A 24036-nucleotide genomic window follows, 5' to 3' on the forward strand; every position below is an offset into this window, starting at 1 on the left:
CAACTGCACTTCAGTTTCTTTCTGTTTCACACACATTGGCTTACTATTGTATATTCGTGCATAGCTAAATAAAGCCTCATAGCACCAGCCCCCAACAATGAGTATCATAAGTGTGTAGAAGTGCTTCCTTTTTCTTTTCTTTTTTTTTGACAAATGAAGTTGCATTAAAACCACACCAACTTTCAATCCATCAAGTACAGTGTGTAGAAGTTTGAGTAACCCATACTTGAGAATATCAAGCAAAACAATATTGATTAGGTAGTTGAGAAAAGAAAGCAGTCAGTGGACTTGAGAGGAAAATACCACATTACCCTACCGATAACAACAGATTATACACAAATTGTCTGGAGGAATTGTACGATTTAAGCCAAGAAAATCTCATATTTCTAATTTGCATAGGTAGACTACATGGTATTCGCTGAATACATACAACTCAAGCAGATTTTGCAGCCTCTGCGGCTTCTGCAGCTGCTTCTTCCTCTTGCAACTTCTTCAAGGACGGAGGTGGTCTGACAATGATGCTTCTCTTCCATTGTCGGTCGAACTTTCTTGATAACCTCTTACCAATTCCATCCTCGATCTCTCTTTCCCGTTTAACAGTAAGCAAGCGAGCAATCTACAATTAAAAACGAACTTCAAATAAGTATAGTACCAAAGTGTAGTATCCCCCAACAACCTCAAAAACTCATCATTGCACAGAAAGATGGATACCAAACAACCAACTTAAGTCTAACAGTCGAGCAATGTCTAACTCAGATTGCATGAGTATAACTTAAAGATGCTGCAAATGCATCAAAGCTTGAGTACAGGAGACCAAAAGTGAAGCAACATTAAGCACCCAGGGTTCAATTTGATGCTTAATGTAATACCCAGCTCCAGTCATCACCCAATCCAAACTCAAAAGTTGCAGCCAAAAAGAACTACAGAAATTAAAAGATAAAAATAGAAAAGGATAGACTTACTGGGGTTGTAGTCATCTTAGATTCTTTTGCATTCTTGCAAACGCAATTTGTTTTTTAGAATAGAAACAACATTCTTGCAAGCTTTTTAAGTGAAAGACTTCACAGAACTCACATATCTTAGGTCATTTTAGTAGACTGTATAGTTAAGTGACACACTACAAGTGTTGTAAGTGAAGCTTTCTACTGTAGAAGTTCCAATTCTGTGTTATATATAGGTCTCAAGTTGCCACGCTATAAGTGTTTTTTGTTTTCAAAGAACAAAAATACAAATACACACGCTTCAGTTGTCATCATACACTTACTTTTGGCTTCATTCTGAGTCGATAGGCATTTCCCTATGCAGTGAAAACCTTATTTCAGCTACCATTATGCCAAAACAATTTAGAATTGGAAAGTTCCATTTCCATTCCCTTTCTCATTTGTTTCTCTCAACAAACTTTTTTTCAGATAAGTTGACTAGAATAAAACCCACATTATCATATTGATTCAGTTCACAAATCACAATTCATTTGAAAAAATGATCTGTAACTTAAATAGTTAGATGACACCTATACTTAAAAAGTGCTGAGAAGTCACCAAAAATCAAGTTCAGGAAATTGAAAATCAAGCAATCGAAGTCTAGTGAACTAGCAATATGAAACTCGGCTGTGAATACATCAAAACTCTCGCACATGCTCAAGTCTGGGTTCCCAAAATTAGAAAAGAACAGAGCTTTAAACCAAAAGCAAAATGATAAACAAGCTGGTGTCATAGTCTACTTAGATTTTTACCCAATTCTTGAAAAGTTTTTACACAAAATTTACAAATTACTAAACTTTATGGGTTAGTCTATCAAATTCAAAACTAATTTCACTAACGAACACTTTAAAGCCACAAAATTTCCATTTCCCATCTTAAACTAAGTACCCTACATCCACATTTTTCACAGTTGTCTTCAAATTATGATGAGCTATTTGAAAATGAAATACCCTTTTGCGCATACGCCGGAACTCGCTGGATGTGAACTCATTCCGAGCCGATTTCTGGAGGCGAAGCATGAAGAGCTCCCCTTTAAGGTCGACCACCTCCTCGTTGATTTCTTCAGTGGTCTTGGTTCTGATTTCCTTCATCTCTTCCTCTCTCTTGGCCATCATAACCACGGAGGAAGACGGCGAGCTGGACCTCCGAAACGACGCCGTGGGGAGTCGAATGCCGACGGGGCAGACGTGTTGGAGTCTGAGGCCGTTGAAGGAGGACTTGGGGATGGGGGAGAGGAGCTTTGGGGGTAAGGCAACCGTGGAAGGTGGAGCTATGGAGATTGCGCCCAACATTGTTCGTCTTCTTCTTCTTGAGCTCCCTCTCTCTCTCGAGTCTCGACTCTCTGAAATGTTGTGTGCTTTTGGGTTTTGGGATGTAGAGATAAGGCTTTTGAGCGCGTCCCAATCCAACCCCTTGCCTTTTCCTCTCTTTTTTTATCTTGATGGTTTTTCTTACCGATAGCCGAGGATACCTAGGTGTATTTAACCGAAGATGAATTTTTATTGGTCAAAGGTAATTACTACCTGTAAAAGAATATTGTATAGGGGAGTAAGCTTAACAAGCAGTTAAGTAGGGACGTAAAAGCATCTCTAACAGTGATACCTAAAGGGTTAGTGCGGTTGTCTTCAAGCCTTGATTAATAAAACTGTCGAATACAAGGAGGAGACATTGAGCCTAAACCCTTTATTATAATAAGCATCTAGAGAACGTCCTAAAATGATAAGGAGGAGACATTGAGCCTAAACCCTTTATTATAATAAGCATCTAGAGAACGTCCTAAAATGATATTAGAAGTTTCTACCAAATACATGTATTATACCATGCATCAACTAGCAAATAGTGCTCTACTGGCTACTCCATTTGTTTTGACATAGCAGTGACATAATGAAAAGATAACTCGATTACAACGAAGCATAATTACCAAAAACATAATTTTCCTACTATATTGTCGTCGGTAGATAACTTCGACGACATTTAGTTCCACCATGCCACTAGGAGGTTGTGACCATGTAATGCAATAAGGAACTCACCGCTTACTTAGAGTAAACAAGACACTTTAAATGCACACACACATGCATATAGCCAGACTAGCCTTACAGCATAGATGTAAGGACTTATTACTCGCAAAAGGTGTAACAAAACTAAACAGCTTGCATTTTTTATTTATCACTAAATAAATAAATAAATGTAAATAACAGAACAGCCAAGGAAGGGCACAAAAATTGAGCCCAAACCCAAGCACAAGCCCAAATAACAAGAGGATCATAGTTAGCTTGCAAGACCCAGCCCAAAACATGTGCAAGCACCACTGACTTCCTATCACACCACCATTAGCGTCGGGTTGCCACCGCTAGGTTCTGGTTGCCAGGCCAGTCCTCCACCCTGTCCAGATGGGACCTGCGAATCCTCATATCTCTAGCCTTGAAAAGGTCAAACACCCACCCCTCTCTGACTCTGACTGCGCTGGATCCCAAACTTGCTAAGCTTGATTTGGACCAACAACCTCAGGTGATTGGACCTACGACATCACCCTCAACCTCCAACCTCCAACCCCACCACTGTGAAAAGAACCGCCACCCGATGTCACGCCCCGATTTTTAAACACAAATGAAAATAAATATATAATCTCATAATTATACATGCATGATAATTCAGTCATCAACACAAAATACCTGAAAAACTTTTTCCTTTTAATCCAAGTACATACTGATGCCCCGAACCCACAACGTCAATATATACTCACTCCGCAGAGTTATATATTACACGAGTTTACGAATTAAATTGCCACAACAAAATAAACCTAAATGCTCCTCAAAGCTTACTATATAGCGGAAGTCATAACAATGGCAAAACCAACAAAATTTGTTTCCTACCTGTACTGCTGCCAACAGGCTACCTCAGCTTCAACCACGTACTTCTACCACTTCGTCCCTTTATATATATTTGTGTGAACTGACCTTTATATAAATTCATTTCATGTAAATAAAGTTGTAAATTCAATTCAAAATGCATTGTTTCTTTTTCATTGCTATTTATATGAATAATTATTGAACTTTTAGGTAAATCGAGGGGGGGCCATGTGAGGCAAGTTCCAAGGCAACCTACAGCTCTAGTAAGCACACAAGGAACTGGAAATTGGGTGAGGCAAGTGTCAGGACAATCTGCTACTATAACAGCAACCACACACTCTTCAGTTATTGCCAAGAGGGCAAGGCCTTGGAGGCCATAGAGTTGATAAAACATCAGACTTTAGGGATAGGGTGACAATTTTTGTGATATCCACTTTGGGATTAAGTGATTAAATAACTTTTACATAGACCATATTTTGTTTGGGTTATCTTCAGACGTGTGAGAAAAGACTGTGATGTTTTGATGATCAAATCACCTTCTATAATTTCTCAGAGATTGAACTTGTTTTTTATAGGGTCATTCTAAATGTACCCAGCAAATTTCTTAATACACCCAGCAATTGGTTTATTTTAAATATATTAATTAACTTCCCCAAAATATCCATGTCTTCACTACCCAGCAATAAAAATCCAAACTTCTGATCTTTGTGAATCCAATCCCGCCAAGCCTCTGGGTCAACTTCATTTTGATCAGTATTCAACAAATTGAAATAGGACTCACAAATTCAATGGATTCATGAAAAATTCATGTAATTATGGACCCTTCAGTCTTGCTCATATGTTTAAAGAACCATCTAGAATTCATCTGTTGTGGAGGATGAATAGCAAAGGTTTATATCAACCAAAAGAAAATCATTATTAGCATGCAAACTCAGCAGCACAACTATTCTATAATTAATTTCAATAAACATTTGCCTCTAAGCGTTGATTTTTTTTTTTAAATATTCTTAGTCACCTAACTAAAAATGTTAGATCAAAGAAAGAATCACTATAATTAATCGTAAATTCACCCAACCAATTGTCCTGGATATACCACAATTATAAGATTGATGCTAAATTGATGTTTGTCAGATAGGTTTTTCCCAGATTTGCTGGGTACAAAAATGAGATTTGTTGGATATAAAGATGAGGGTAATATGGGGAAGCTAGTAAAAAACAATTAACAAATAATAATTGCTGGGTCTATTAAGAAATTTGCTGGGTACATTTAGAAAGACCCTTTTTATAACCTTTTTTATATTTTGTATGATTCATTTGATCAAGAATCATGGATTGAATTGAATGTGTAATGTTTTTTTTTTTTAATTTTTTTTTATGGCCTTCAGATGCTTGGTTTTGAAAATATATAGATTTGCACAAAAAAAAATTACAAAAATGAAAATTACAAAAATACCCTCATGTGTTGTGCACGTAGTGACGTTTAGACGGAAAAGTGAATTGAAATTAGCTTATTTGACGATTGGGTTGCAATATGGCCAATTTGGAAATCCTTAGGGTAGGTTCTTTACTTGACGATTGGGTGGCAATTAGGCCAATTTGTAAAGTGATTTCCCATGAAAGAGCTTGAAACCATTCATCCATACACCCAAAAGCATAAATTTACTACATCCTAGGAGTTTTATGACAAGTCGACATCTTAGAGTTTCACGACAAGTCGCAGGCAAAGGAATTGTAGAGATACTATTGCGCCCATCCTCATAAGGACCATGACCTTAAAAGGTATAGTTCATAAGTAGTGACATTGATTCTCCAATTTCTTCCTCATCCTGATGAATTTTAACAATAGAGCAATCAATTCCACCAGCTGCCCAGCATGTCCCAGAGTGGACAAGCACTGCATTCTGGCTCCAACAAAAAGAACCTGAATATGAGTAAAAAGACTCGAAACTTGAGACAACCAAACCACATTGAAAACAAAATAATCCAGATACAAATCCTATTCAACATTACTACCAAATTCAAAATCAATATATCAATAGCCAATACTAATCAGTTGCCCCAAAATGAATGCACAAAACCATAGCAAAGTCAACCATTCTGTAATTAGATTCCGATCCTCACCAACCATGGCATTTCGCCATAACATTTAACCACAAATTACCTCAATTACTTAGCAACCAAAACAGAAAGCATAAAACTTTTTGCTGCAAATATTTACAAACCTGCTGCACCACACATTCATTGAATTCTACTATCAATTCAAAAGTATTAACATTTCGCCTCATTTGAATATCACTTTCTATACTCATCAGCCACCTCATTTCTACTATACATACAAGTTCCTGTTGCCAATTCAATATCTCAACATTCAACATCAAACTATCTCTCAATTTCTTAACTACCAAAACAGAAAAGCTCTAAACTATCCACTGGCAATTATTTCTGCATCAACTGAGTTTGCAGCAGAGCAACAAAATGATGTACTTCTCTTCTGCTTCACCAAGCCAGGAACAGCTTATTGCAGCCACTGCCCCCCATTTCAATCCACCTGTAGCACAAGCAGGAGCCAACAATCAATTAGCAAGAACTGATTGATACCTCAAAATGAATAGTAAGATACATCATCTTAAAGAAAACAGGGATTTTAATGGAACTAAACAAAAACTTCAGGCAATCTCTAACCATATGACGATGTTGCAAGTATAATCACTGAGTTTCCAAGAAAAAGAATGCATAGCAGACAGCAAATGAAAGCAAATAAAAGAAGAAATAGTCCCACTGGTTTACCCCCAACACACATAATTTGGCCTGTTCACACTTTATATAATACATTTTCTAGTTGCAATTGATAAAAACATAGATGAAGAGAATAGTGGTATAGATATTCCTAGTAGTATAGATATGCCATCAGAAGAAGCAGCCTTGTACTGACTCGGTCATTGCACTAAGACTGATTAAACCGCAAAAGTCCAAATCTTTTAATCATCATATTCAGGCGTAAGTGTTTTATTACATGCATATGCTGCAGAGTTTCAATAAACAACAACCAGAGTTCATCCATTTACAAACTGTTCAAATTGAGGAACTGCCCTTTCTTTAAAGGCCCACCAAACTACTTTCCTTAGTAATCTATCAGATCCTTTTTCCAGTCAATGATATCATATGTTTAGTTTTTCTTTTTACTCATGCATTACTCCCTATTAGAGTATTAGGCTTAGTTCTCTTGTTGCTTTCCCTTTTCCCATATTTTGAAATTGCTTTTTAAAATTCTTACCAACACTTAATCAGACTCAAATCTGAAATACTTACACTCAAAATATCCATAAAGCCTAAATATAAAGTTTCTCACAAGTCACCTTCAGACCCCACATACTAACTCAAAAATTAACTTCAGTAAGTCACTCACAGGAACACATCAAAGCTTGGGGGATTGATAACAAAAACTCATCAACAGAAAAAAGACCAATCGACAAAATAGAAAACCCAATTCATGAAAATCATGCATAAACCGGCCCAAAGAACAAATAAAACACAGAAACCTTTCAACTTCTTAAAAAATTCAAACCCAATTCTTCCAAAAGATCAGAACTTTACCTATAGGATGCTGGGTTTGAGCCAGATGCTCTTCCCACCCAGCATCCATTTCTTAAGAGGCAGAGGTCCCTCACCAAGGACACCTTTTACAACTTCTGGACTGTGAAATGTGATCCAAGCATGGAGAGGGGGATTTTGCTCATCCATTCTAATCGAATGGATCACATCCCCGTAGTTGCTGCAAAGAAACGAAAGCACACAATTAAGTTTTGTTGAATCAAAACCTACTAAACACCTCAAGAAGATTACATGGACAATTAATGGTATACCTCAAGAAGAACTGGTACACGTCGTTGCGTGAAGCCGCTGGCTTCTGGGAGCAGAAAGTCGCATACACAGTGCGTTCATCTAATAAAAATATGAGAAAAGGTCAGAACTTTTTTACTTTCATCTTTTTAACTTTTAACTTTTAACATTTACCATGAAAGGTTGCGTGACATCGGGTATCCATTCGTCGGTAGTGAAAGTTGTTCGTTCTTAGTCCTATATAAACAGAGTACTGAAACCATTAAACCCAGAAAATGTTGTAAATTCTGAAAAAGCAGTTAAATTTTACAAGAAAACCCATCATAGAATGAGAGTTTATAGAGATTCAATGGCCTAGGAACTGTTATTTTCAAGAAATGCTCATGATTCCAAGAAATGCAAAAGGTATCCTCAAACAAATTCTTGAACAATCTATCAAAAATCAGTAACCAAGTAATAGAAGCTAGTAAAATCGAACAGAAAACTCACCAGAATAGAAGTTGTGATTCCTCCAGGATCTCATTGCGGGTTTTCTTTCGAAATTTCGGTACCCACCTCCTGGAATCGGGTTGAAGATGAGAACAGAGATGAATAAGAAGAAGAAAAAGAAGAAGAAGAAGAAGAAGAAATAGAAGAAGAAATAGAAGTGGAAATGAAATATAGAACAGTGTAATACTCATTTTGACTTGAAGACAGTTCTGAATGTCTGGTTTTTCTGGTTTTCTTGGACTGCTTTCTTGCTTGGGGAAGAAGATGATCAAAGAGACGAGAGGGAAAACAGAGTTCTGTTACTCTGTTTGACTCTTTTAAGTAGTCAACGGAAAGTCCCACTCTGAGGCTCCCACCCTTCCTTACTCTGTTTAAGTAGTCAATGGCCCACTCTGAGGGTCCCACCCTTCCTTACTCGTCTCCCACTCTGACCAGCAAATTCAGGCTAAAAAAACAATAAGCAAATCCTTACTCTGTTTTGTGATTTTAGTTCTTACATTCTGTACCCTTAAACCTTTGTTCTGCCAATGTCTATCCTTTAGCTAACTCAAACTTGTGCTCTGAGATTCAGTTGTGGTGATGTTGATCAGACTTGTCTAGATTCAGTTGCCAAAATACACATATGGATAAATAAACTTGTATTCTGAAATTCGTTCGAACTTTAAACTTGTAACTGAGAGTGACATTTACACCGTGGCTTTTTATTCGTGTCACTATTTTCATCTCTCCCACTCTCCCAGCATCATATATTTCACCCTAGTTATGTTACTATCTCTGCAGGTGGATATTTATAATTCTGGAAATGTACTTTCATGTTTTGATGACTCCGAATGGTGCTTCTAGAGGACACATCCTGCATCATCTCTTTTCCCATCACCTTTCATATTGTGGCACGAAAAGTAAAAATTAATGTCAACAGAAGTTAGGATGTTAATTTAGTTGATAACCTCTTATATATATATATATATATATATATATAGAAACCAAGTGCAGAGGAATCTGTTTAGAACTCGACTATGGTAGAGGAAGGCTAGGGGATGGGAGGAGATTGTCACACTTGCATGTTCCTGCCTGCCAATGATTTCAGAACTTCTGATATGCAGAAAAGAGGCAAGCTAATTAGTCTAGAGGACTAGAGGAGCTTTAATTTTTGTCATCCTGTTAAAAATTAACCATACATTTTTGTTGTTGTGTGAACTGTTTTTATGGTTTACACTATACCAATAAAGTCATTTTTAGGCTTTTAAAAACCTGTGCAGGTTTCTTGCACTCTCTAAATGTGCATCATCCACCTAATGTCTTGGAGTCTGCCTGCTTCCAAATTCTCCCGCGCAGGTCTCCCTTTAACTTGTTGGCTAAGTTTCCTATTGTCTCTGTAGTGTGAGATGAATCGATGTCCTCAAAGATGGTCTCGATCAATTCTCGTATATTTCCACTTCTAAGCAATTTGTCTTGCCATCTCTATCGATTTCGTCTAGAGAGAAAACAAGTGCAGAGTTCTAAGAGTCGTACTTGCCCTCTGAATGTCACTGTAAAGATCTTTAATATTGTTCGGAGCGAGCTCTGTTGTTTTGGGTTGAAGATCTCGGCTTTTAATACCAAGTAAGCCGGATATCTTTTTGTGATGAGCTCTTGTTCCTAGCTTTAATTCTCTTCAGAGTAAATTTCTTCTTTCTTGTATTGGGTAGTGCCTGGCTCTTGTTTTGTTGTATTCCGTTCTTTGGGATTTTCCCTCCTTTTGGTTATTCAATTCATTTACCACAAACAAACAAACAAAAAGTTAAGAAAACAATTATGTGCAAGAACACGCCGCTGATCATAATCTAGGCCTCTCCAGTTGTCCTGATTGATCTAGTAGACTCCCTAACGTGGAATCAATTATCTTCACTCTAGTTTCAAGATTTCCAATTCGTGAAGGATTCGACCTAAGCTATTTATTGTCTCAATTTCAAGGTTTCCAAATCCGTGAAGGATTGGACCCAAGCCCATGCTTATATATAGATCGATCCATAGATCAAAGCTCATTGATGAAAACAAAGCACGCAGGAACCCTAGACAAAAGGAAATATCGATCATGGCTTTAGAGTTGCCCGATCTTGTCATCCACCAAATCCTCCAATTCCTTCCCACTAAATCTGCTGTGCGCTTGAGCTTTCTTTCCAAGCAATGGGAAGGTGTATGGTCTTCGGCCCCAATAATAGATTTCGATGAGGGAGGTGAGGATGGAAACAACAACCTCAGCCAACATAAAAGGTTCGTCAAAAATATTCTGAGCAGGTATTTGGAATTCCTTGTTGAGAAAGAGAAAGAAAAACAAGGTTTAGAAAAATTCAAGCTTCACATGACAAGGTACTTATCTGGAGATGCTAGTATCGTAACCAAATTGTTGAGTTCTTCATTTGAGAGAGGCGTGAAAGAGTTAGATATCAGCCTTAGAGTAAGTAAATCACAGTGGGATCATTGGAGTGGCATGAAAAACTACAACAACTTGTCCCCGATGGAGCTTATCAATGCAAAATCTGCGGCCCGTATAAAAAACTACTACTACTTTTCTCGGACGGCTCTTGCCAATGCAAAATCCTTGACTACTCTAAATCTAGGGTCTGTTAGAATAAAGAACATTAGCTTTAAGGAATGCTCTACATCCACATGTCTTCTTCCCTCTTTGAAATCTATGTCTCTCAAGAAGGTCCACTTTGACAAGGAAGCTCTCTTCTACTTGATCCGTGAGTGCTCTTGCATCGAATATTTGTCAATAATTTCATGTTCTTTCAAAGACGGTGAATTTCGGGTCTCGAGTTCTAGTCTCAAGTCTTTGCAAGTTGAGCATTGCGACTCTTTTGCAATTCAAGTTGATGACGCTGTGAATCTTGAATCTCTCACAATTGTTTCAGATATCGGTCCACCTCAACTTCCCAACTTCCATAGTATAATCTTGAAAGACTGCTTCAACTTGAAATGTTTGCACATATGTGCTCCGCAGGTGAAAGTATTCGATTTAGATGGATGCCATGATGTGAAAGGCACGATCGACGCTCCACTTCTAGATTCTATTACTTTCAAGGGTTACTTGAGTTCCAAACTTTCTCTCAAAGCTCCAAACTTGAGTATGACCCGCATCGTACTATTTGACAAATGGGACAGCGAAGCGGCCACTTTCAACAGCAGGCCATGGAACCATTTTACAACATTGAGCAATTTTCTTGAAGAATTTGGTAGCTCTAAAACTTTGGATCTTTATGTGAGTGATTTTAAGGCCCTTATGTTTCCAAAAAATTTCAGAAAGACCTTGTCTTCTCCAATATTCCCAAGTCTCAAAAAGCTTTATTTCTCGGTGAAGAATCCTCCAAGAAAGATGAACAAAGAGTTGAGCGATTCGTTGTATTGGATGGCACCTGATGTGCTGTTCATTAAAAATCTACCCTGGAGAATCAGGCACAGACCTCTTTGAGTGCAAGCTGAGGGGTGGCTTGTAGCAAGAAATCCAGTACTCAGTCATCACAAACGTGCCAAACTATTATCAAATATGATTAACGGCAAATAAATAGTTCCCTTTTGTATCTAACTTTTCCTTTGTGGCAGGCTTTTGTATGGTTTGATGGCTATCTATAAATTAAGTTTGGTAGTTGTTTGAGTGTACGTACAGAAATGATTTTCGATTAATCTATCACATGCATGCACCAAGATAAAAAGTTTGGGGTATTCTCGCTTCAAGCCTAAAGATGAATCTTTATAGGTGGCCGTGGCGGTGGCTGCTTAAAGCGAGAACAACCTAATTAAGCCTATTTCAACTGGATCACTGGATCAGGGAGGTATTCGATCGATCAAAATCTTTCCTGATACAGATCATGGTCAGGAGGAGCTAGGTTCAAGCCAATCAGAATCTCACCTTCGTCAATTTAAGTTATGAGCATATTGTGCAATTGTTGCGAGTCTTACAGGTACATATCCCGCGAAGCTAACAGAGCTGCTCAGCTAGCCGAACGGAGATTGGTGAAGAGACCTCCAATCTCCTTGTATCTGTTTAATTTGTCAAGATATGGGCTCGACTTCCCTCAAGATATTTCCCTTCTTTTTGTTTTCCTTTATTCAATATTCGATCTGTACTTGCATTTCCTCTTGTATTTTCTTTCATGAAGCCAACTCTCTCTCGTGGCTTTTGTGAAGTTTTCCCTCTGACCCAAAAAAAAAAAAAAAAACAAAAAACAAAGTTTGAAACCAATAACAATTAAGACAAGAGACTTTAATTAATTTGATCAAGAAAATGCTGTAGAAGATGAAGAAAAAAGGCAATTGGTTTTAAATTCAATTTTATTTCCTCATTTGTAGGATGGGTATTACACACCAGATGTTATCCCACATTAAAGGGTTTAGATCGATGAGTTTTAGATTTTTAATTAATGCTCCACAAAGGCTGATTACTCTCAACGAGTAACATTAATACCATTCTATATTTTATCTTGGATTAATTCCCCCCTGAGGTTTGAGGGTGGCATCATTTCACCCCCTGTACTTTCAATTTTAAATTTTTACCCCCCAAACTTTCCAATTTCAATCAACTGTGTCCAATTTCTACTATTCCGTCCAAATTGAACGTTAAGTTTGACTTTTGAGGGCTAAAATGGTCATTTCAACATAAATTTTTTTTTATAAATAAAAAATAAAAAAATAATTTATTTATTTATTATTTTTTTTTTTTCTGTTTCTTCATTTTTTTTTTAATTTTTAATTTTTTTGTTTATTTTGTCTTCAACCTATACACCACAAGTTATAAATTATAATAGGTTTATAAAAACAAAAAAGTACTCTAGTGGTTGAAAGCCGCTCGCTGGTCTATGATATTTGTGATATATCTCTGATAAAGTGAAGAATTTTAGGATATATCCCCAATAAAGTGAAGAAATATTTGTAAAAAATAATTTTACACTTTATCTGTAAATAAATATCTGTATATCCCCAATAAAGTGAAGAAATATCTGTGTAAAATCATTTTTGGTCTACGATATTTGTGATATATCTCCAATAAATTGAAGAATTTTATGATATATCCCCAATAAAGTGAAGAAATATCTGTAAAAAATGATTTTACACTTTATCTATAAATATCTGTATATCCCCAATAAAATGAAGAAATATCTGTGTAAAATCATTTTTTACAGATATTTATTTACAGATAAAGTGTAAAATTATTTTTTACATATATTTCTTCAGTTTATTGAGGATATATCCTAAATTCTTCACTTTATCGGAGATATGTCACAAATATCGTAGACCAGCGAGCGGCTTTCAACTACCTAGAGTTTTTTTTTGTTTTCATAAACCTATTATAACTTGTGGTGTATAGGTTGAAGACAAAATAAAATAAAATAAAAATAAATAAATAAATAAAACGAAGAAACAGAAAAAAAAATGAAGAAACAAAAAAAAGAAAAAAAAGAGAAGAAACAGAAAAAAAAAAAAAAAAACAGAAAAAAAAAAAAAATTTATTTTTTTTTAAATTTTTTATGTTGAAATGACCATTTTAGCCCTCAAAAGTCAAACTTAACGTCCAATTTGGACGGAATAGTAGAAATTGGACACGGTTGATTGAAATTGGAAAGTTTAGGGTGTAAAAATTCAAAATTGAAAGTACAGGGGGTGAAATGATGACATCCCCAAACCTCAGGAGGGTAAACTGAAATTAATCCTTTTATCTTTTATTTCTTTGCGAATTATACATGTGACGATCTTTCTAGTTATTTTCCTCAAATAAAAGTAATAACAACATACATTAGTCATAGTCAAAATTTATTTGACAGTTTATTGAGTGTGTTCATATACATATTTTTGTAAATTAATCTTTATATTCATGTATCTCATGAAATGTGGTAAAAAAATTCTATCTACCTAATTGCGATTTACACACATTATAGATGGCCGTTGATTTTTCTAGTTAGTTTCCTCCGATATTTAATGTTCATAACAACAACGTATGCACTAAAGGAAACTAATCTGAGAATTTGTTGAGGGTTTGACTCGATACACTATTTTTTTTTTATCCAAATGCCTTTACATATATTTATGTGAACTGAACTTTATATAAATTTATTTCATGTATATAAAATTGTAATGACATGAAAGATTGATTTCTAATTAATGTTGTACATGCACTAGGTGTGATTTTTATCCAACCGCGCCTTTATATACATTTTTTTATATTATTTATTAAAGATGATCAAAATATTTCACTCCTACCTGTATAGTGACTTGAACCTAGGCCTCATCAACAGGCCGGGCCTTACTCCCTTTTAAAATAGTAGCGGGCCGGGCTTTATTGTAAATTGAAGGATCCAAGCCCATCAATTTAATGTGGGCCTCGCGGGCTTTTTCGGGCCTAGCCGGGTTAAGCCTTGCGGGTTTTTTCGGGGCGGGCCTTGCGAGCTTTATTTACAAATAAATCTTTAAAGATAGTTTTTTTTTTTTATAAACTTATATTTATATATCATACACTCCAAAGAGAAACTTCTATCAACTTAAATAAAATGGGAAAACCGACCGTTGGATGAAATTATTATAATAAATTATGAGTGTGGTAAAAATTTAGCCAATTTCACCATATTTTCGAATCCGATCGAATTGGTCAACCGTCGTTACTTATATGTTTTCTTGGTTGACCGATGGCATGACGACCGCGAAACGTGCTTATTTTTTCACATCATGTCTGTAAATATTCTATCGATGGATGTGCGTGGACATAAGATAAAAATTTCAATTTTAATTGCAAAGATGTTGGCCTATATCAATTTGCCTCCTACAGTCGTATGACTTGTATATTGCATTTAAATTGTTGAGGTTCATTCTAAAGCAACCATGAAGTGGAAAATGAATTTAGAGAAATCAACCGCTCGATTGTAATGTTTTATAGTGATTGTAAAAAATTCAGCTATTTTGATTCTCGTTTCGAATTCGATCAATTAGGTCAAATTTAGTTACTCTTATAAACCTATATCTATATATCATACACTCCAAAGAGCAACCCCTATCAATTCAAAGAAAATGGAAAAATGGACCGTTGGATGAGATTATTACAATAAATTATGAGTGTGGTAAAAAATTTAACCAATTTCACCATATTTTTGAATCCAATTGAATTGGTCAACCGTTGTCACTTGTATGTTTTCTTGGTTGACCGATGGCATGACGACCGCGAAACGTGCTTATTTTTTCACATCACGTCTATAAATATTTCATCGATGGATGTGTGTGGACATAAGATAAAAATTTCAATTTTAATTACAAAGATGTTGGCTTATATTAATTTGCCTCCTAAAGTTGTATGACTTGTATATTGCATTTAAATTGTTGAGGTTCATTCTAAAGCAACCATGAAGTGGAAAATGAATTTAGAGAAATCAACCTCTCAATTGAGAGATTGTAATGTTTTATGGTGATTGTAAAAAATTCAGCTAATTTGATTCTCATTTCGAATTCGATCAACTAGGTCAAATTTAGTTACTCTTATAAACCTATATCTATATCTCATACACTCCAAAGAGTAAACCCTATCAATTCAAAGAAAATGGAAAAATAGACCGTTGGATGAGATTATTACAATAAATTATGAGTGTGGTAAAAAATTTAGCCAATTTCACCATATTTTCGAATCCGGTCGAATTGGTCAACCGTGCTCACTTGTATGTTTTCTTGGTTGACCGATGGCATGACGACCACGAAACGTGCTTATTTTTTCACATCACGTTTGCAAATATTCCATGGATGGATGTGTGTGGACATGAGATAAAAAAAAAAAAAAAATTTAATTACAAACACACTGCCCTATACCAATTTTCCTCCTAAAGTTGTATGACTTATACATTACATTTAAATTGTTGAGGTTCATTCTAAAGCAACCATGAAGTGGAAAATGAATTCGGAGAAACCAACCGCTCGATGGAAAGATTGTAATGTTTTATGGTGGTTGTAGAAATTCAGCCAATTTGATTCTCGTTTCGAATTCGATCCACTAGGTCAAACTTAGTTACTCTTATAAACCTATATTTATATATCATACACTCCAAAGAGTAACCCCTATCAATTTAAAGAAAATGGAACAACTGACCATTGGATGAGTTTATTACAATAAATTATGAGTGTGGTAAAAAATTTAGCCAATTTCACCATATTTTCAAATCCGATCGAATTGGTCAACCGATATGTAGAATATATATATATATATATATATGCACTAATGCACATATTCTATATAGAAGTATAAGAACTTCCACACACACACACACACACACACACACACATATATATATATATAAAAACACACACACACGTATACATATATATATATATATATATATATATATTTATAAACACACACAAATATATATATATAAACACACACACACACACACACATATATATATATAATATTTTACGGGCTTTTACGGGCCGGGCCTAGCGGGCTTTTACGGATCGGGCCTAGCGGGCCTTTGGCAAGCAAGGCCTATGAGCGGGGCCGGGTTTTGCGGCTTTTGGCGGGCCGGCCCACTACCTACCGAGGCTGGCTTTTGCGGGCTTTTTAAAGGGCTGGGCCTCCATCGGCCCACTTGATCCGCGGGCTTTTTTATGAGGCCTACTCGAACCCAGGACCTGGCTCCTAAGTAGTGGGCGTTCTAACCACTGAGATAACACCACTTCGTCCCTTTATATACATTTGTGTGAACTGACCCTTATATAAATTCATTCCATGTAAATAAAGTTGTAATGACATGAAAGATTGATGGAAATGAATCAAATTTTGATGGGTAGGAACAATGTGGAAATGGGTGTGTGATTTAAGGTTAAAGATCGAGACTTTGAATAGGGGGCAGGTGAAAATGTGGAAAATTTGGTGCAGTGTTGGAGTGAAGGTGTGGTAGGGTAAGGGGATTAATGGTGGAGGGTGGTGTGGAAGAGACGCCTAATGATGAAGGAATTAGGGCTGGGGTGATAGATTAAAAACACTAAAGCACACATAATTGCATATTGAATAAACACCACAATCATATCATTACAAAACAGAGAGCTGCATATATATAAACATGTCCCATACTCCCATACTCCCATGAGCCTTCATAACTTGCAGAAGGACTCGTACCAGTAGACGATGAAAAGGAGGCCATTGCTTAAGAAACAAGAACTTCGTGATCCTCTCTTTGTTTACTCGCAACTATCTATGGGGCTAGATTTCTGAAAGCTCGTGTATAGAGAGGTCACAGGGATCCTGTTTATATAGTGACCAGTTTAAAAAAGTCCTCCCCATAAGAGGCACTATATTTGATTAGAACTCAATCACTATATTTTTATCTGAATATCTGATAATCTTTGCTTGGTTGCCAAGCTGTTTTAGACTTCTTTTTACATTTGTGTGACTCATAACACAAACATAATTCGACAAGGAGTAGGAAACATATATGATCTCAAATTACTTACTCTGCAAGTATTAATAAGTTGTCAATACTTGATATGTATTTCACACACGTTCAAATACGTCTTACATTAATTTGATCACAAGTTTGAGGACGAAAAAGGGGACGAGCAGAGATATGAAATCCATGTTTAGTAGTAGAGGTGGCAAACGGGCCACTAAGCACGAGCACGGCATGGGCCCGGCACACTTAAAAGAGGCCTGGCACGGCCCAAGCCCATTAGTGGCCCAGCACGACCCGAGCACGTTAGAATAACGGGTCGGGCTGGGTCTAAGAATATTGGCCCGCCCTAGCCCTAGCCCGTAATGGGCCCGGCACGGCCCGAGCACGACATATTATGGGCCGGCCCATTACAAATATAAAATTTCATTTTGTTTTTAAAAATATTAAAAAACTACAATGATGAGATTTGAATATGAGACATTTTTATTTAAAATCTCATGACAATTCCACCAATGTTAAAGAAAAAACACATTATGTGCCTTCATCAAAGAAACAGACGAAGAGGGAATCAAGCAATTACAAATCACAGCTCAATCAGCATTTAGTATCATCAATGTAATTGATATTTCCGTTGTAATCCTATCCCTATATAAATGGGTTATGAATGAAATGAGTAGACCAATTCCAATCCCAATTTTACTTTTACACGTTATCAGCACGCTCAGAGCCAATAGCCAATTTTTAGTTTAAAACACCCAAACCCTAGAAGAGAAAAAAACTCTCTTCCATTTTTTTTCTGCCACAATCCCAAAAAAAATTCTTGCCCAGATCGGGCCCCCCCCTTCCTTCAGCGTTGCAATCTGCAAGCTGCCACACCCGAGCAGCCCCAGCATCCTTCACCGGCCGAGCAGCCCCAGCCTAGCAGCGCAGCACCCTTCACCGGCCGAGCAGCCCCAGCATCCTTGCAGCCCATTGCCTAGCCCAGGCCACCACCCGCCTGCACGCACAGACCGGCCTCACCTCCCTGCTGCAGATCCCAAACCCGGCTGCATCACTTCGATCCCGCATCGATCCCAGATCGGCGTTAGCCCATTAGCTCGCTGCCCCACCTTGCAGTCGCTGCCTCCAGCCCACCGGCCTCCAGCGCGCATCCCACATCTGGCCAAACCCCCTGCACTTCAAGAGCAAACCAAAAGAACCAGAAGAAAACGCGGAGGAAAAAAAAAGAAAAAAAAGAGAGAGAGAAAAAGGTCTGACCCGGCCCAATAACCAAAAAAAAAAAGGCCATGTGGCCCAGGAAAAAAAAACAAAAAAAACAAAAATAAGGCCCACTGCTGAAAGGATAAAGGAAGCGGCCCAGTTTTTTTTCTTCTCAAGCACATCGCTATGCATGCCTGCATCAACACGCGCGTGCGCTAGGATTGTTTTATTTTCTCGAAATCAAGTATGTTTTCCTTATTTTAATTTATGATTTTAACAAAGCATGTGAATTTTATGTTTTCTACTTTTTTTTTTTAAAGCATATGCTTTATACTTTATTGTTAATTTGCTATTGAGCATGTTTAGTTAGGTAATATTGATTTTTAAACATGCCTTGTTATTTTATATATGTTTTATTATTATTCGTAGAAATTTAAGCATGCTTTATATTTTATTGTGAAATTTTGAGCATGGTTTATCTTATTTACGCTTATATAATTATTTCTTAGCATGTCTTTATATTATGTTTTATGCATGATATATGTAGCATATATTTTGTTGTATATTTGTGCAATTTGAGCATGCCATGTGATTTATTTTTATATATGCTATGTTCTATTTATTGTTAAATGTGTTATAGTTATTTTTGTAATGCAACATATAAATTCCATTTTGCCATGATAATGAAACTTCATGCGCATTATACACACTTACCGTGATAAAGCATTTTTCACATAGCATCGAAAAATGTGACCATTACGAATCTTGGTCTTAAAATCTAATTCATAGGATTTGGAAAATAATTTACGTGGATGTCTTTATGACTGCGTAATTTATATCTTCTCTCTTGTTTATGTAGATGGCTGATCCAACTCGACCTGAGTTTGACATCTTGGACTCAGACGGACTTGAGTACCACCGTTTCCGATGTAGAAACTGCCTTTGTGGCAAGAGATTACACTGTCACCATTACCGACCCCAAAGACAATGGACCGTCTGACAAGGTGAAAGCAAATGTCTTAATGTTTCTGAGGCGACATATTGATCCTAGTCTCCGCTGGGAATACCTTCAGTTGAAGACACCCAAAAAACTGTGGGATGCCCTTAAGGGACGTTTTGGGAACATTCATGACACATTGTTCCCAGAACTGACCGTTCAGTGGAATGAAATCCGCTTGCTTGACTATAAAAGGATAAATGACTTCAATAAGGATATGTTGCGTCTAAAAGCACGTCTCAATTTCTGTGGAAAGGAACTCACAGAAGATGATATGATTCAGAAGACTCTTTCCACTTTTCCTACTTCAGCAATTATACTAGCGAACCAGTATAGGCTGGAGTATGATAACAAAAGAATCACAACCTTCAACAAGCTGATCAACCTACTGCAAGTGGCTGAGAGGCATAATGAGGTTCTTTTGAACAATAATGTCAGGCCTGTTGGGACAAAGAAAATTCCTGAGGCTAATTATGGCAAAGTGAAAGGTGGACAGAACCCCAATGCAAAAGGGGTTGGACGTGTTGATCCCTACCCACGTGGCAACAATGCACCACGTGGCAAGGGACATGGGGGTCATAATATGGCCGTGGAGGCCCTCCCAATGTATGGCGCAGAGATGGTGGCGCTGGCCCTAGTGGTAATGGAAACAAGGTGCAAAGGGCACCTAAGAACCCTTCAGTCAAACAGAATAGAGTTGGCAATGAACCATGCTATAGGTGTGGAGTCATTGGGCATTGGTACAAGAACTGCCAAGCAAGCAACAGAGTAGCAGCCAATTACAAGAGGTATAGGGAGTCTAAAGAACAAGAGGCTCACTATATGGAAGAAGGAGGCCATGACTGAGACGTCAACCTCACAATTGCAGACTTTAATGGCAACAAGGAACTTGCTCAGTCAACCGATGCCCCAGATTTTGACTGATCTGCTTTATTTACTTTATTTTCCAAAAACAGTTGTGAATGCATAATGCCTCTTTCTTAATTAGACTATTACTTGGTCTTAAAGTTTATTTCAATAATGGTTTGATGAATTAGAACAAGACCTTGATTTGATTATCGTTGGCTCATTAATAAATTTTGAATTTTATTCTCAAGCACTGAATTTATTCAAATTTATTTACTACACATATTTACATGGTTCGAAATTGCAATATAAAGATGTAAAGCAATACATCTAGAGAAAAAATTATTATTAGAATGAAAAGATTATCATTCTACTAAAATAGAATTACTCTAAAGAATCTGAGATATATTTAAAGTCAAAGATGCTCTGTATGCACCAAGAGGTAATCGAACCTTGTTAAAGTTTCAAAGCTATTTGTGCCAACGGTTATCATGTAAAAACACACCGTGAGAATGGAACTGAATACCTTGATATTACATCTAATGACTGTGGAAGGAAACACATCTTAGAGAAACTTATGAGTCAATCTAGTGGACTGTACCTCACTACGATTCGGATCATTGAATCCTATACTGTCACCAACAATGAAATGTGGGACACTGATTCATACAGGCTTTGGCATGACCGCCTAGGGCACCCCCGTCGTGAAATGATGATCCGTATTTTAACGAACTCATATGGACATCCCTTCTTTCGAGTGAAAAATAAAATGGGACAAAAATCCTTCACACTGCAAGGTGTCGGTTCTAGTATTGCTCAAATGCAGTCATTGCTTTCTGAAGTACCAGAAGCACTACCTCCCTCCCATTATGCCTCATTGACTATTTCAATGGTACTTCACTCGTTTTGCAAAGCCTGCTCTTTAGCAAAAACAGGATCGAGACCTTCCTATGCTAAAGATACAAAACAAAACATTCCATTCTTACAAAGGATACAAAGAGATGTCTGTGGACCTATCCATCCAGAATGTAGACCATTCAAGTACTTTATGGTTCTGGTGGATGCTTCGACAATCTGGTCATATTTTATTGTCCACAAGAAATGATGCAATACTCCTAGCACAGATTATAAGTTTAAGGGCTCACCACCCCGATCACCCTATCAAGTCTATAAGGCTTGATAATGCTGGAGAGCTTACATCAAAATCATTTGATGATTATTTCATATCTATTTGGATCGATGTAGAGCATCCTGCACCCCATGTGCATACACAAAATGGTTTCGCAGAAGCCACCATCAAAAGGCTACAGATGGTGGCTAGGACATTGGTTATGCGCACCAACCTGCCTATATCTGCATGGAGTTATGCAATATTGCACGCAACTTTACTTATTCGTTTCAGACCCACAGCTAGCCAACCATTTTCAGCGTGCCAGTTGGTAACTAGATATGAGCCTGACATTTCACACTTACGCATATTTGGTTGCGCAGTATATGTGCCTTTGGCGCCCCCACAGCGCACTACAATGGGTCCTCAGAGACGATTAAGTATTTATGTTGGATACAAATCCCCAACAATTATCCGCTATTTGGAACCCTTGACAGGCGATCTCTCTACCGCTAAATTTGCGGACTGTCACTTTGATGAGACAGTCTTCCCGTCGTTAGGGGGAGATAGGAAAAAGGATTTTCCAAGGGAACGACAGGAATTGTCGTGGTTTGTCCCTACTCTGTCTCATTTTGATCCCCGCACTTCACAAAGTGAAAGTGAAGTGAAAAGAATAATCGATCTTCAAAAACATAGCAGATTCGATGCCTGATGCGTTTACTGATATCGTAAAAGTGACAAGATCACATATACCAGCTGAAAATGTGCCTGCAAGGTTAGAAGTCCCCAACAAGGGGCACGGTGCCGCAGATAGAGGCACTGCAACCACACTTAGTGGAGGTGTGGTTGAGGCCGTGGCTCCCCAAGGAAGAGGGGGAGGTCACTTGGTTCGATTGACACTCACCCAAGGAAGAAGAGGGTGAGTAAGGCACAAACCAATCATCAATGTATAGAATCCCTCTCATGAGATTGTCTCTGATTATAGTTATATCCATGAATCAATACTGGAGGACACTCCGATGTTTGAAATGATTCCAGAGGACAAATAAATCTCAAAGGATTACGAGAGTGCGTATGAGTTGATAGAAAGATCTTCCATACACATTGATGATATATACTGTTGCTCAAGGAATCATAGAGCACGATGATATCGAACCACGCTCTGTTGAAAAATGTCAACAAAGAGCAGATTGGCCAAAATGGAAAGAATCAATCCAGGTAGAATTAGATTCTCTGACAAAGAGACATGTATTTGGTCAGGTAGTACTAACCCCACCAAGTGTAAAGCCTGTAGGACATAAATGAGTCTTTGCCATAAAGCGTAATGAGAAGAATGAAGTCTTGAGGTACAAGGCTCGCCTTGTGGCGCAAGGTTTCTCACAACGCCCTGGAATTGACTACGAGGAGACATATTCTCTCGTAATGGACGTTATAACGTTCCGCTACTTAGTTAGCTTAGTAACTTCTGAAGGACTGGAAATGCAGCTCATGGATGTGGTTACTGCATATCTCTATAGGGATCTAGATTCAGAGATATATATGAAAAGTGCCTGATGGCCTTACATTACCCAAGTCAAGTGACTCTAAACCACAGAGTGCGTTTGCAATTAAATTGAAACGCTCACTTTACGGATTGAAACAATCCAGGCGGATGTGGTATACCTGTCTAAGTGACTACTTGATTGGAAAAGGATATAAGAATGATGAAGTATGCCCCTGCGTATTCATAAAGAAAACAAGTTCCGGATTTGCAATTGTAGCAGTATATGTCGATGATATGAACATAACAGGTACTCTTGATGAAATAAGAGAAACCGCGAGCTACTTGAAATTCAAATTTGAGATGAAGGATCTTGGGAATACTCGATTCTATCTAGGCCTTGAACTAGAACACCGAGTTTGTGGAATACTAATCCACCAGTCTGCGTATATCCAAAAGTCAGGTGATATAACATGGACAAAGCGCATCCTGCTAGCACTCCCATGATCGGTCGAAGTTTGGATGCAAGGAAAGATCCATTTCGTCCAAAAGAAGATGACGAAAAGGTCTTGGGAGATGAAATTCCCTATCTAAGTGCAATAGGCGCATTATTGTACTTAGCCCAATTTACTCTACCAGACATTGCATTCTCAGTGAACTTGTTAGCTAGATTTAGCTCAACGCCAACGCAGCGTCACTGGAATGGTATCAAGAACATCTTCGATACCTAAAAGGGACCATTGACTTGGGACTGTTCTTTCCCTACAGAGAGACAAGAGGGACCGCAGATGAAACTGTAATCCCTGAAGGAAATATTGATGGCGAAGGTGCCACTCACTACACCAA

General features: G+C 37.5%; 2 protein-coding genes and 1 long non-coding RNA gene across 3 annotated transcripts; 1 reads left to right on the forward strand and 2 right to left on the reverse strand.

Moving 5' to 3' along the window:
- Positions 1-235: 235 nt before the first annotated feature.
- On the reverse strand, positions 236-2380 carry LOC112188013 (50S ribosomal protein L29, chloroplastic). The gene is made up of 2 exons (XM_024327019.2): positions 1931-2380; positions 236-616 (listed from the first exon to the last, which is right to left on the reverse strand). Exons 1-2 carry the CDS (start codon positions 2270-2272, stop codon positions 434-436), a joined length of 525 nt encoding a protein of 174 aa, XP_024182787.1. The 5' UTR covers positions 2273-2380; the 3' UTR covers positions 236-433.
- A 3660-nt stretch (positions 2381-6040) lies between these two features.
- Positions 6041-7765, reverse strand: LOC112188401. Its single transcript, XR_005806942.1, has 3 exons — positions 7693-7765; positions 7424-7601; positions 6041-6377 (listed from the first exon to the last, which is right to left on the reverse strand). It is a non-coding gene; the product is annotated as an uncharacterized LOC112188401 (long non-coding RNA).
- A 2467-nt stretch (positions 7766-10232) lies between these two features.
- On the forward strand, positions 10233-11609 carry LOC112183982 (F-box/FBD/LRR-repeat protein At1g13780). Its single transcript, XM_024322298.1, has one exon. The coding sequence runs from the start codon at positions 10233-10235 to the stop codon at positions 11607-11609; it is 1377 nt and encodes a 458-aa protein (XP_024178066.1).
- The last annotated feature ends 12427 nt before the right edge of the window (positions 11610-24036 follow it).

The sequence above is a fragment of the Rosa chinensis genome, chromosome 2, assembly GCF_002994745.2.
Source record: "Rosa chinensis cultivar Old Blush chromosome 2, RchiOBHm-V2, whole genome shotgun sequence".
NCBI classification, from domain to species: Eukaryota; Viridiplantae; Streptophyta; class Magnoliopsida; order Rosales; family Rosaceae; genus Rosa; species Rosa chinensis.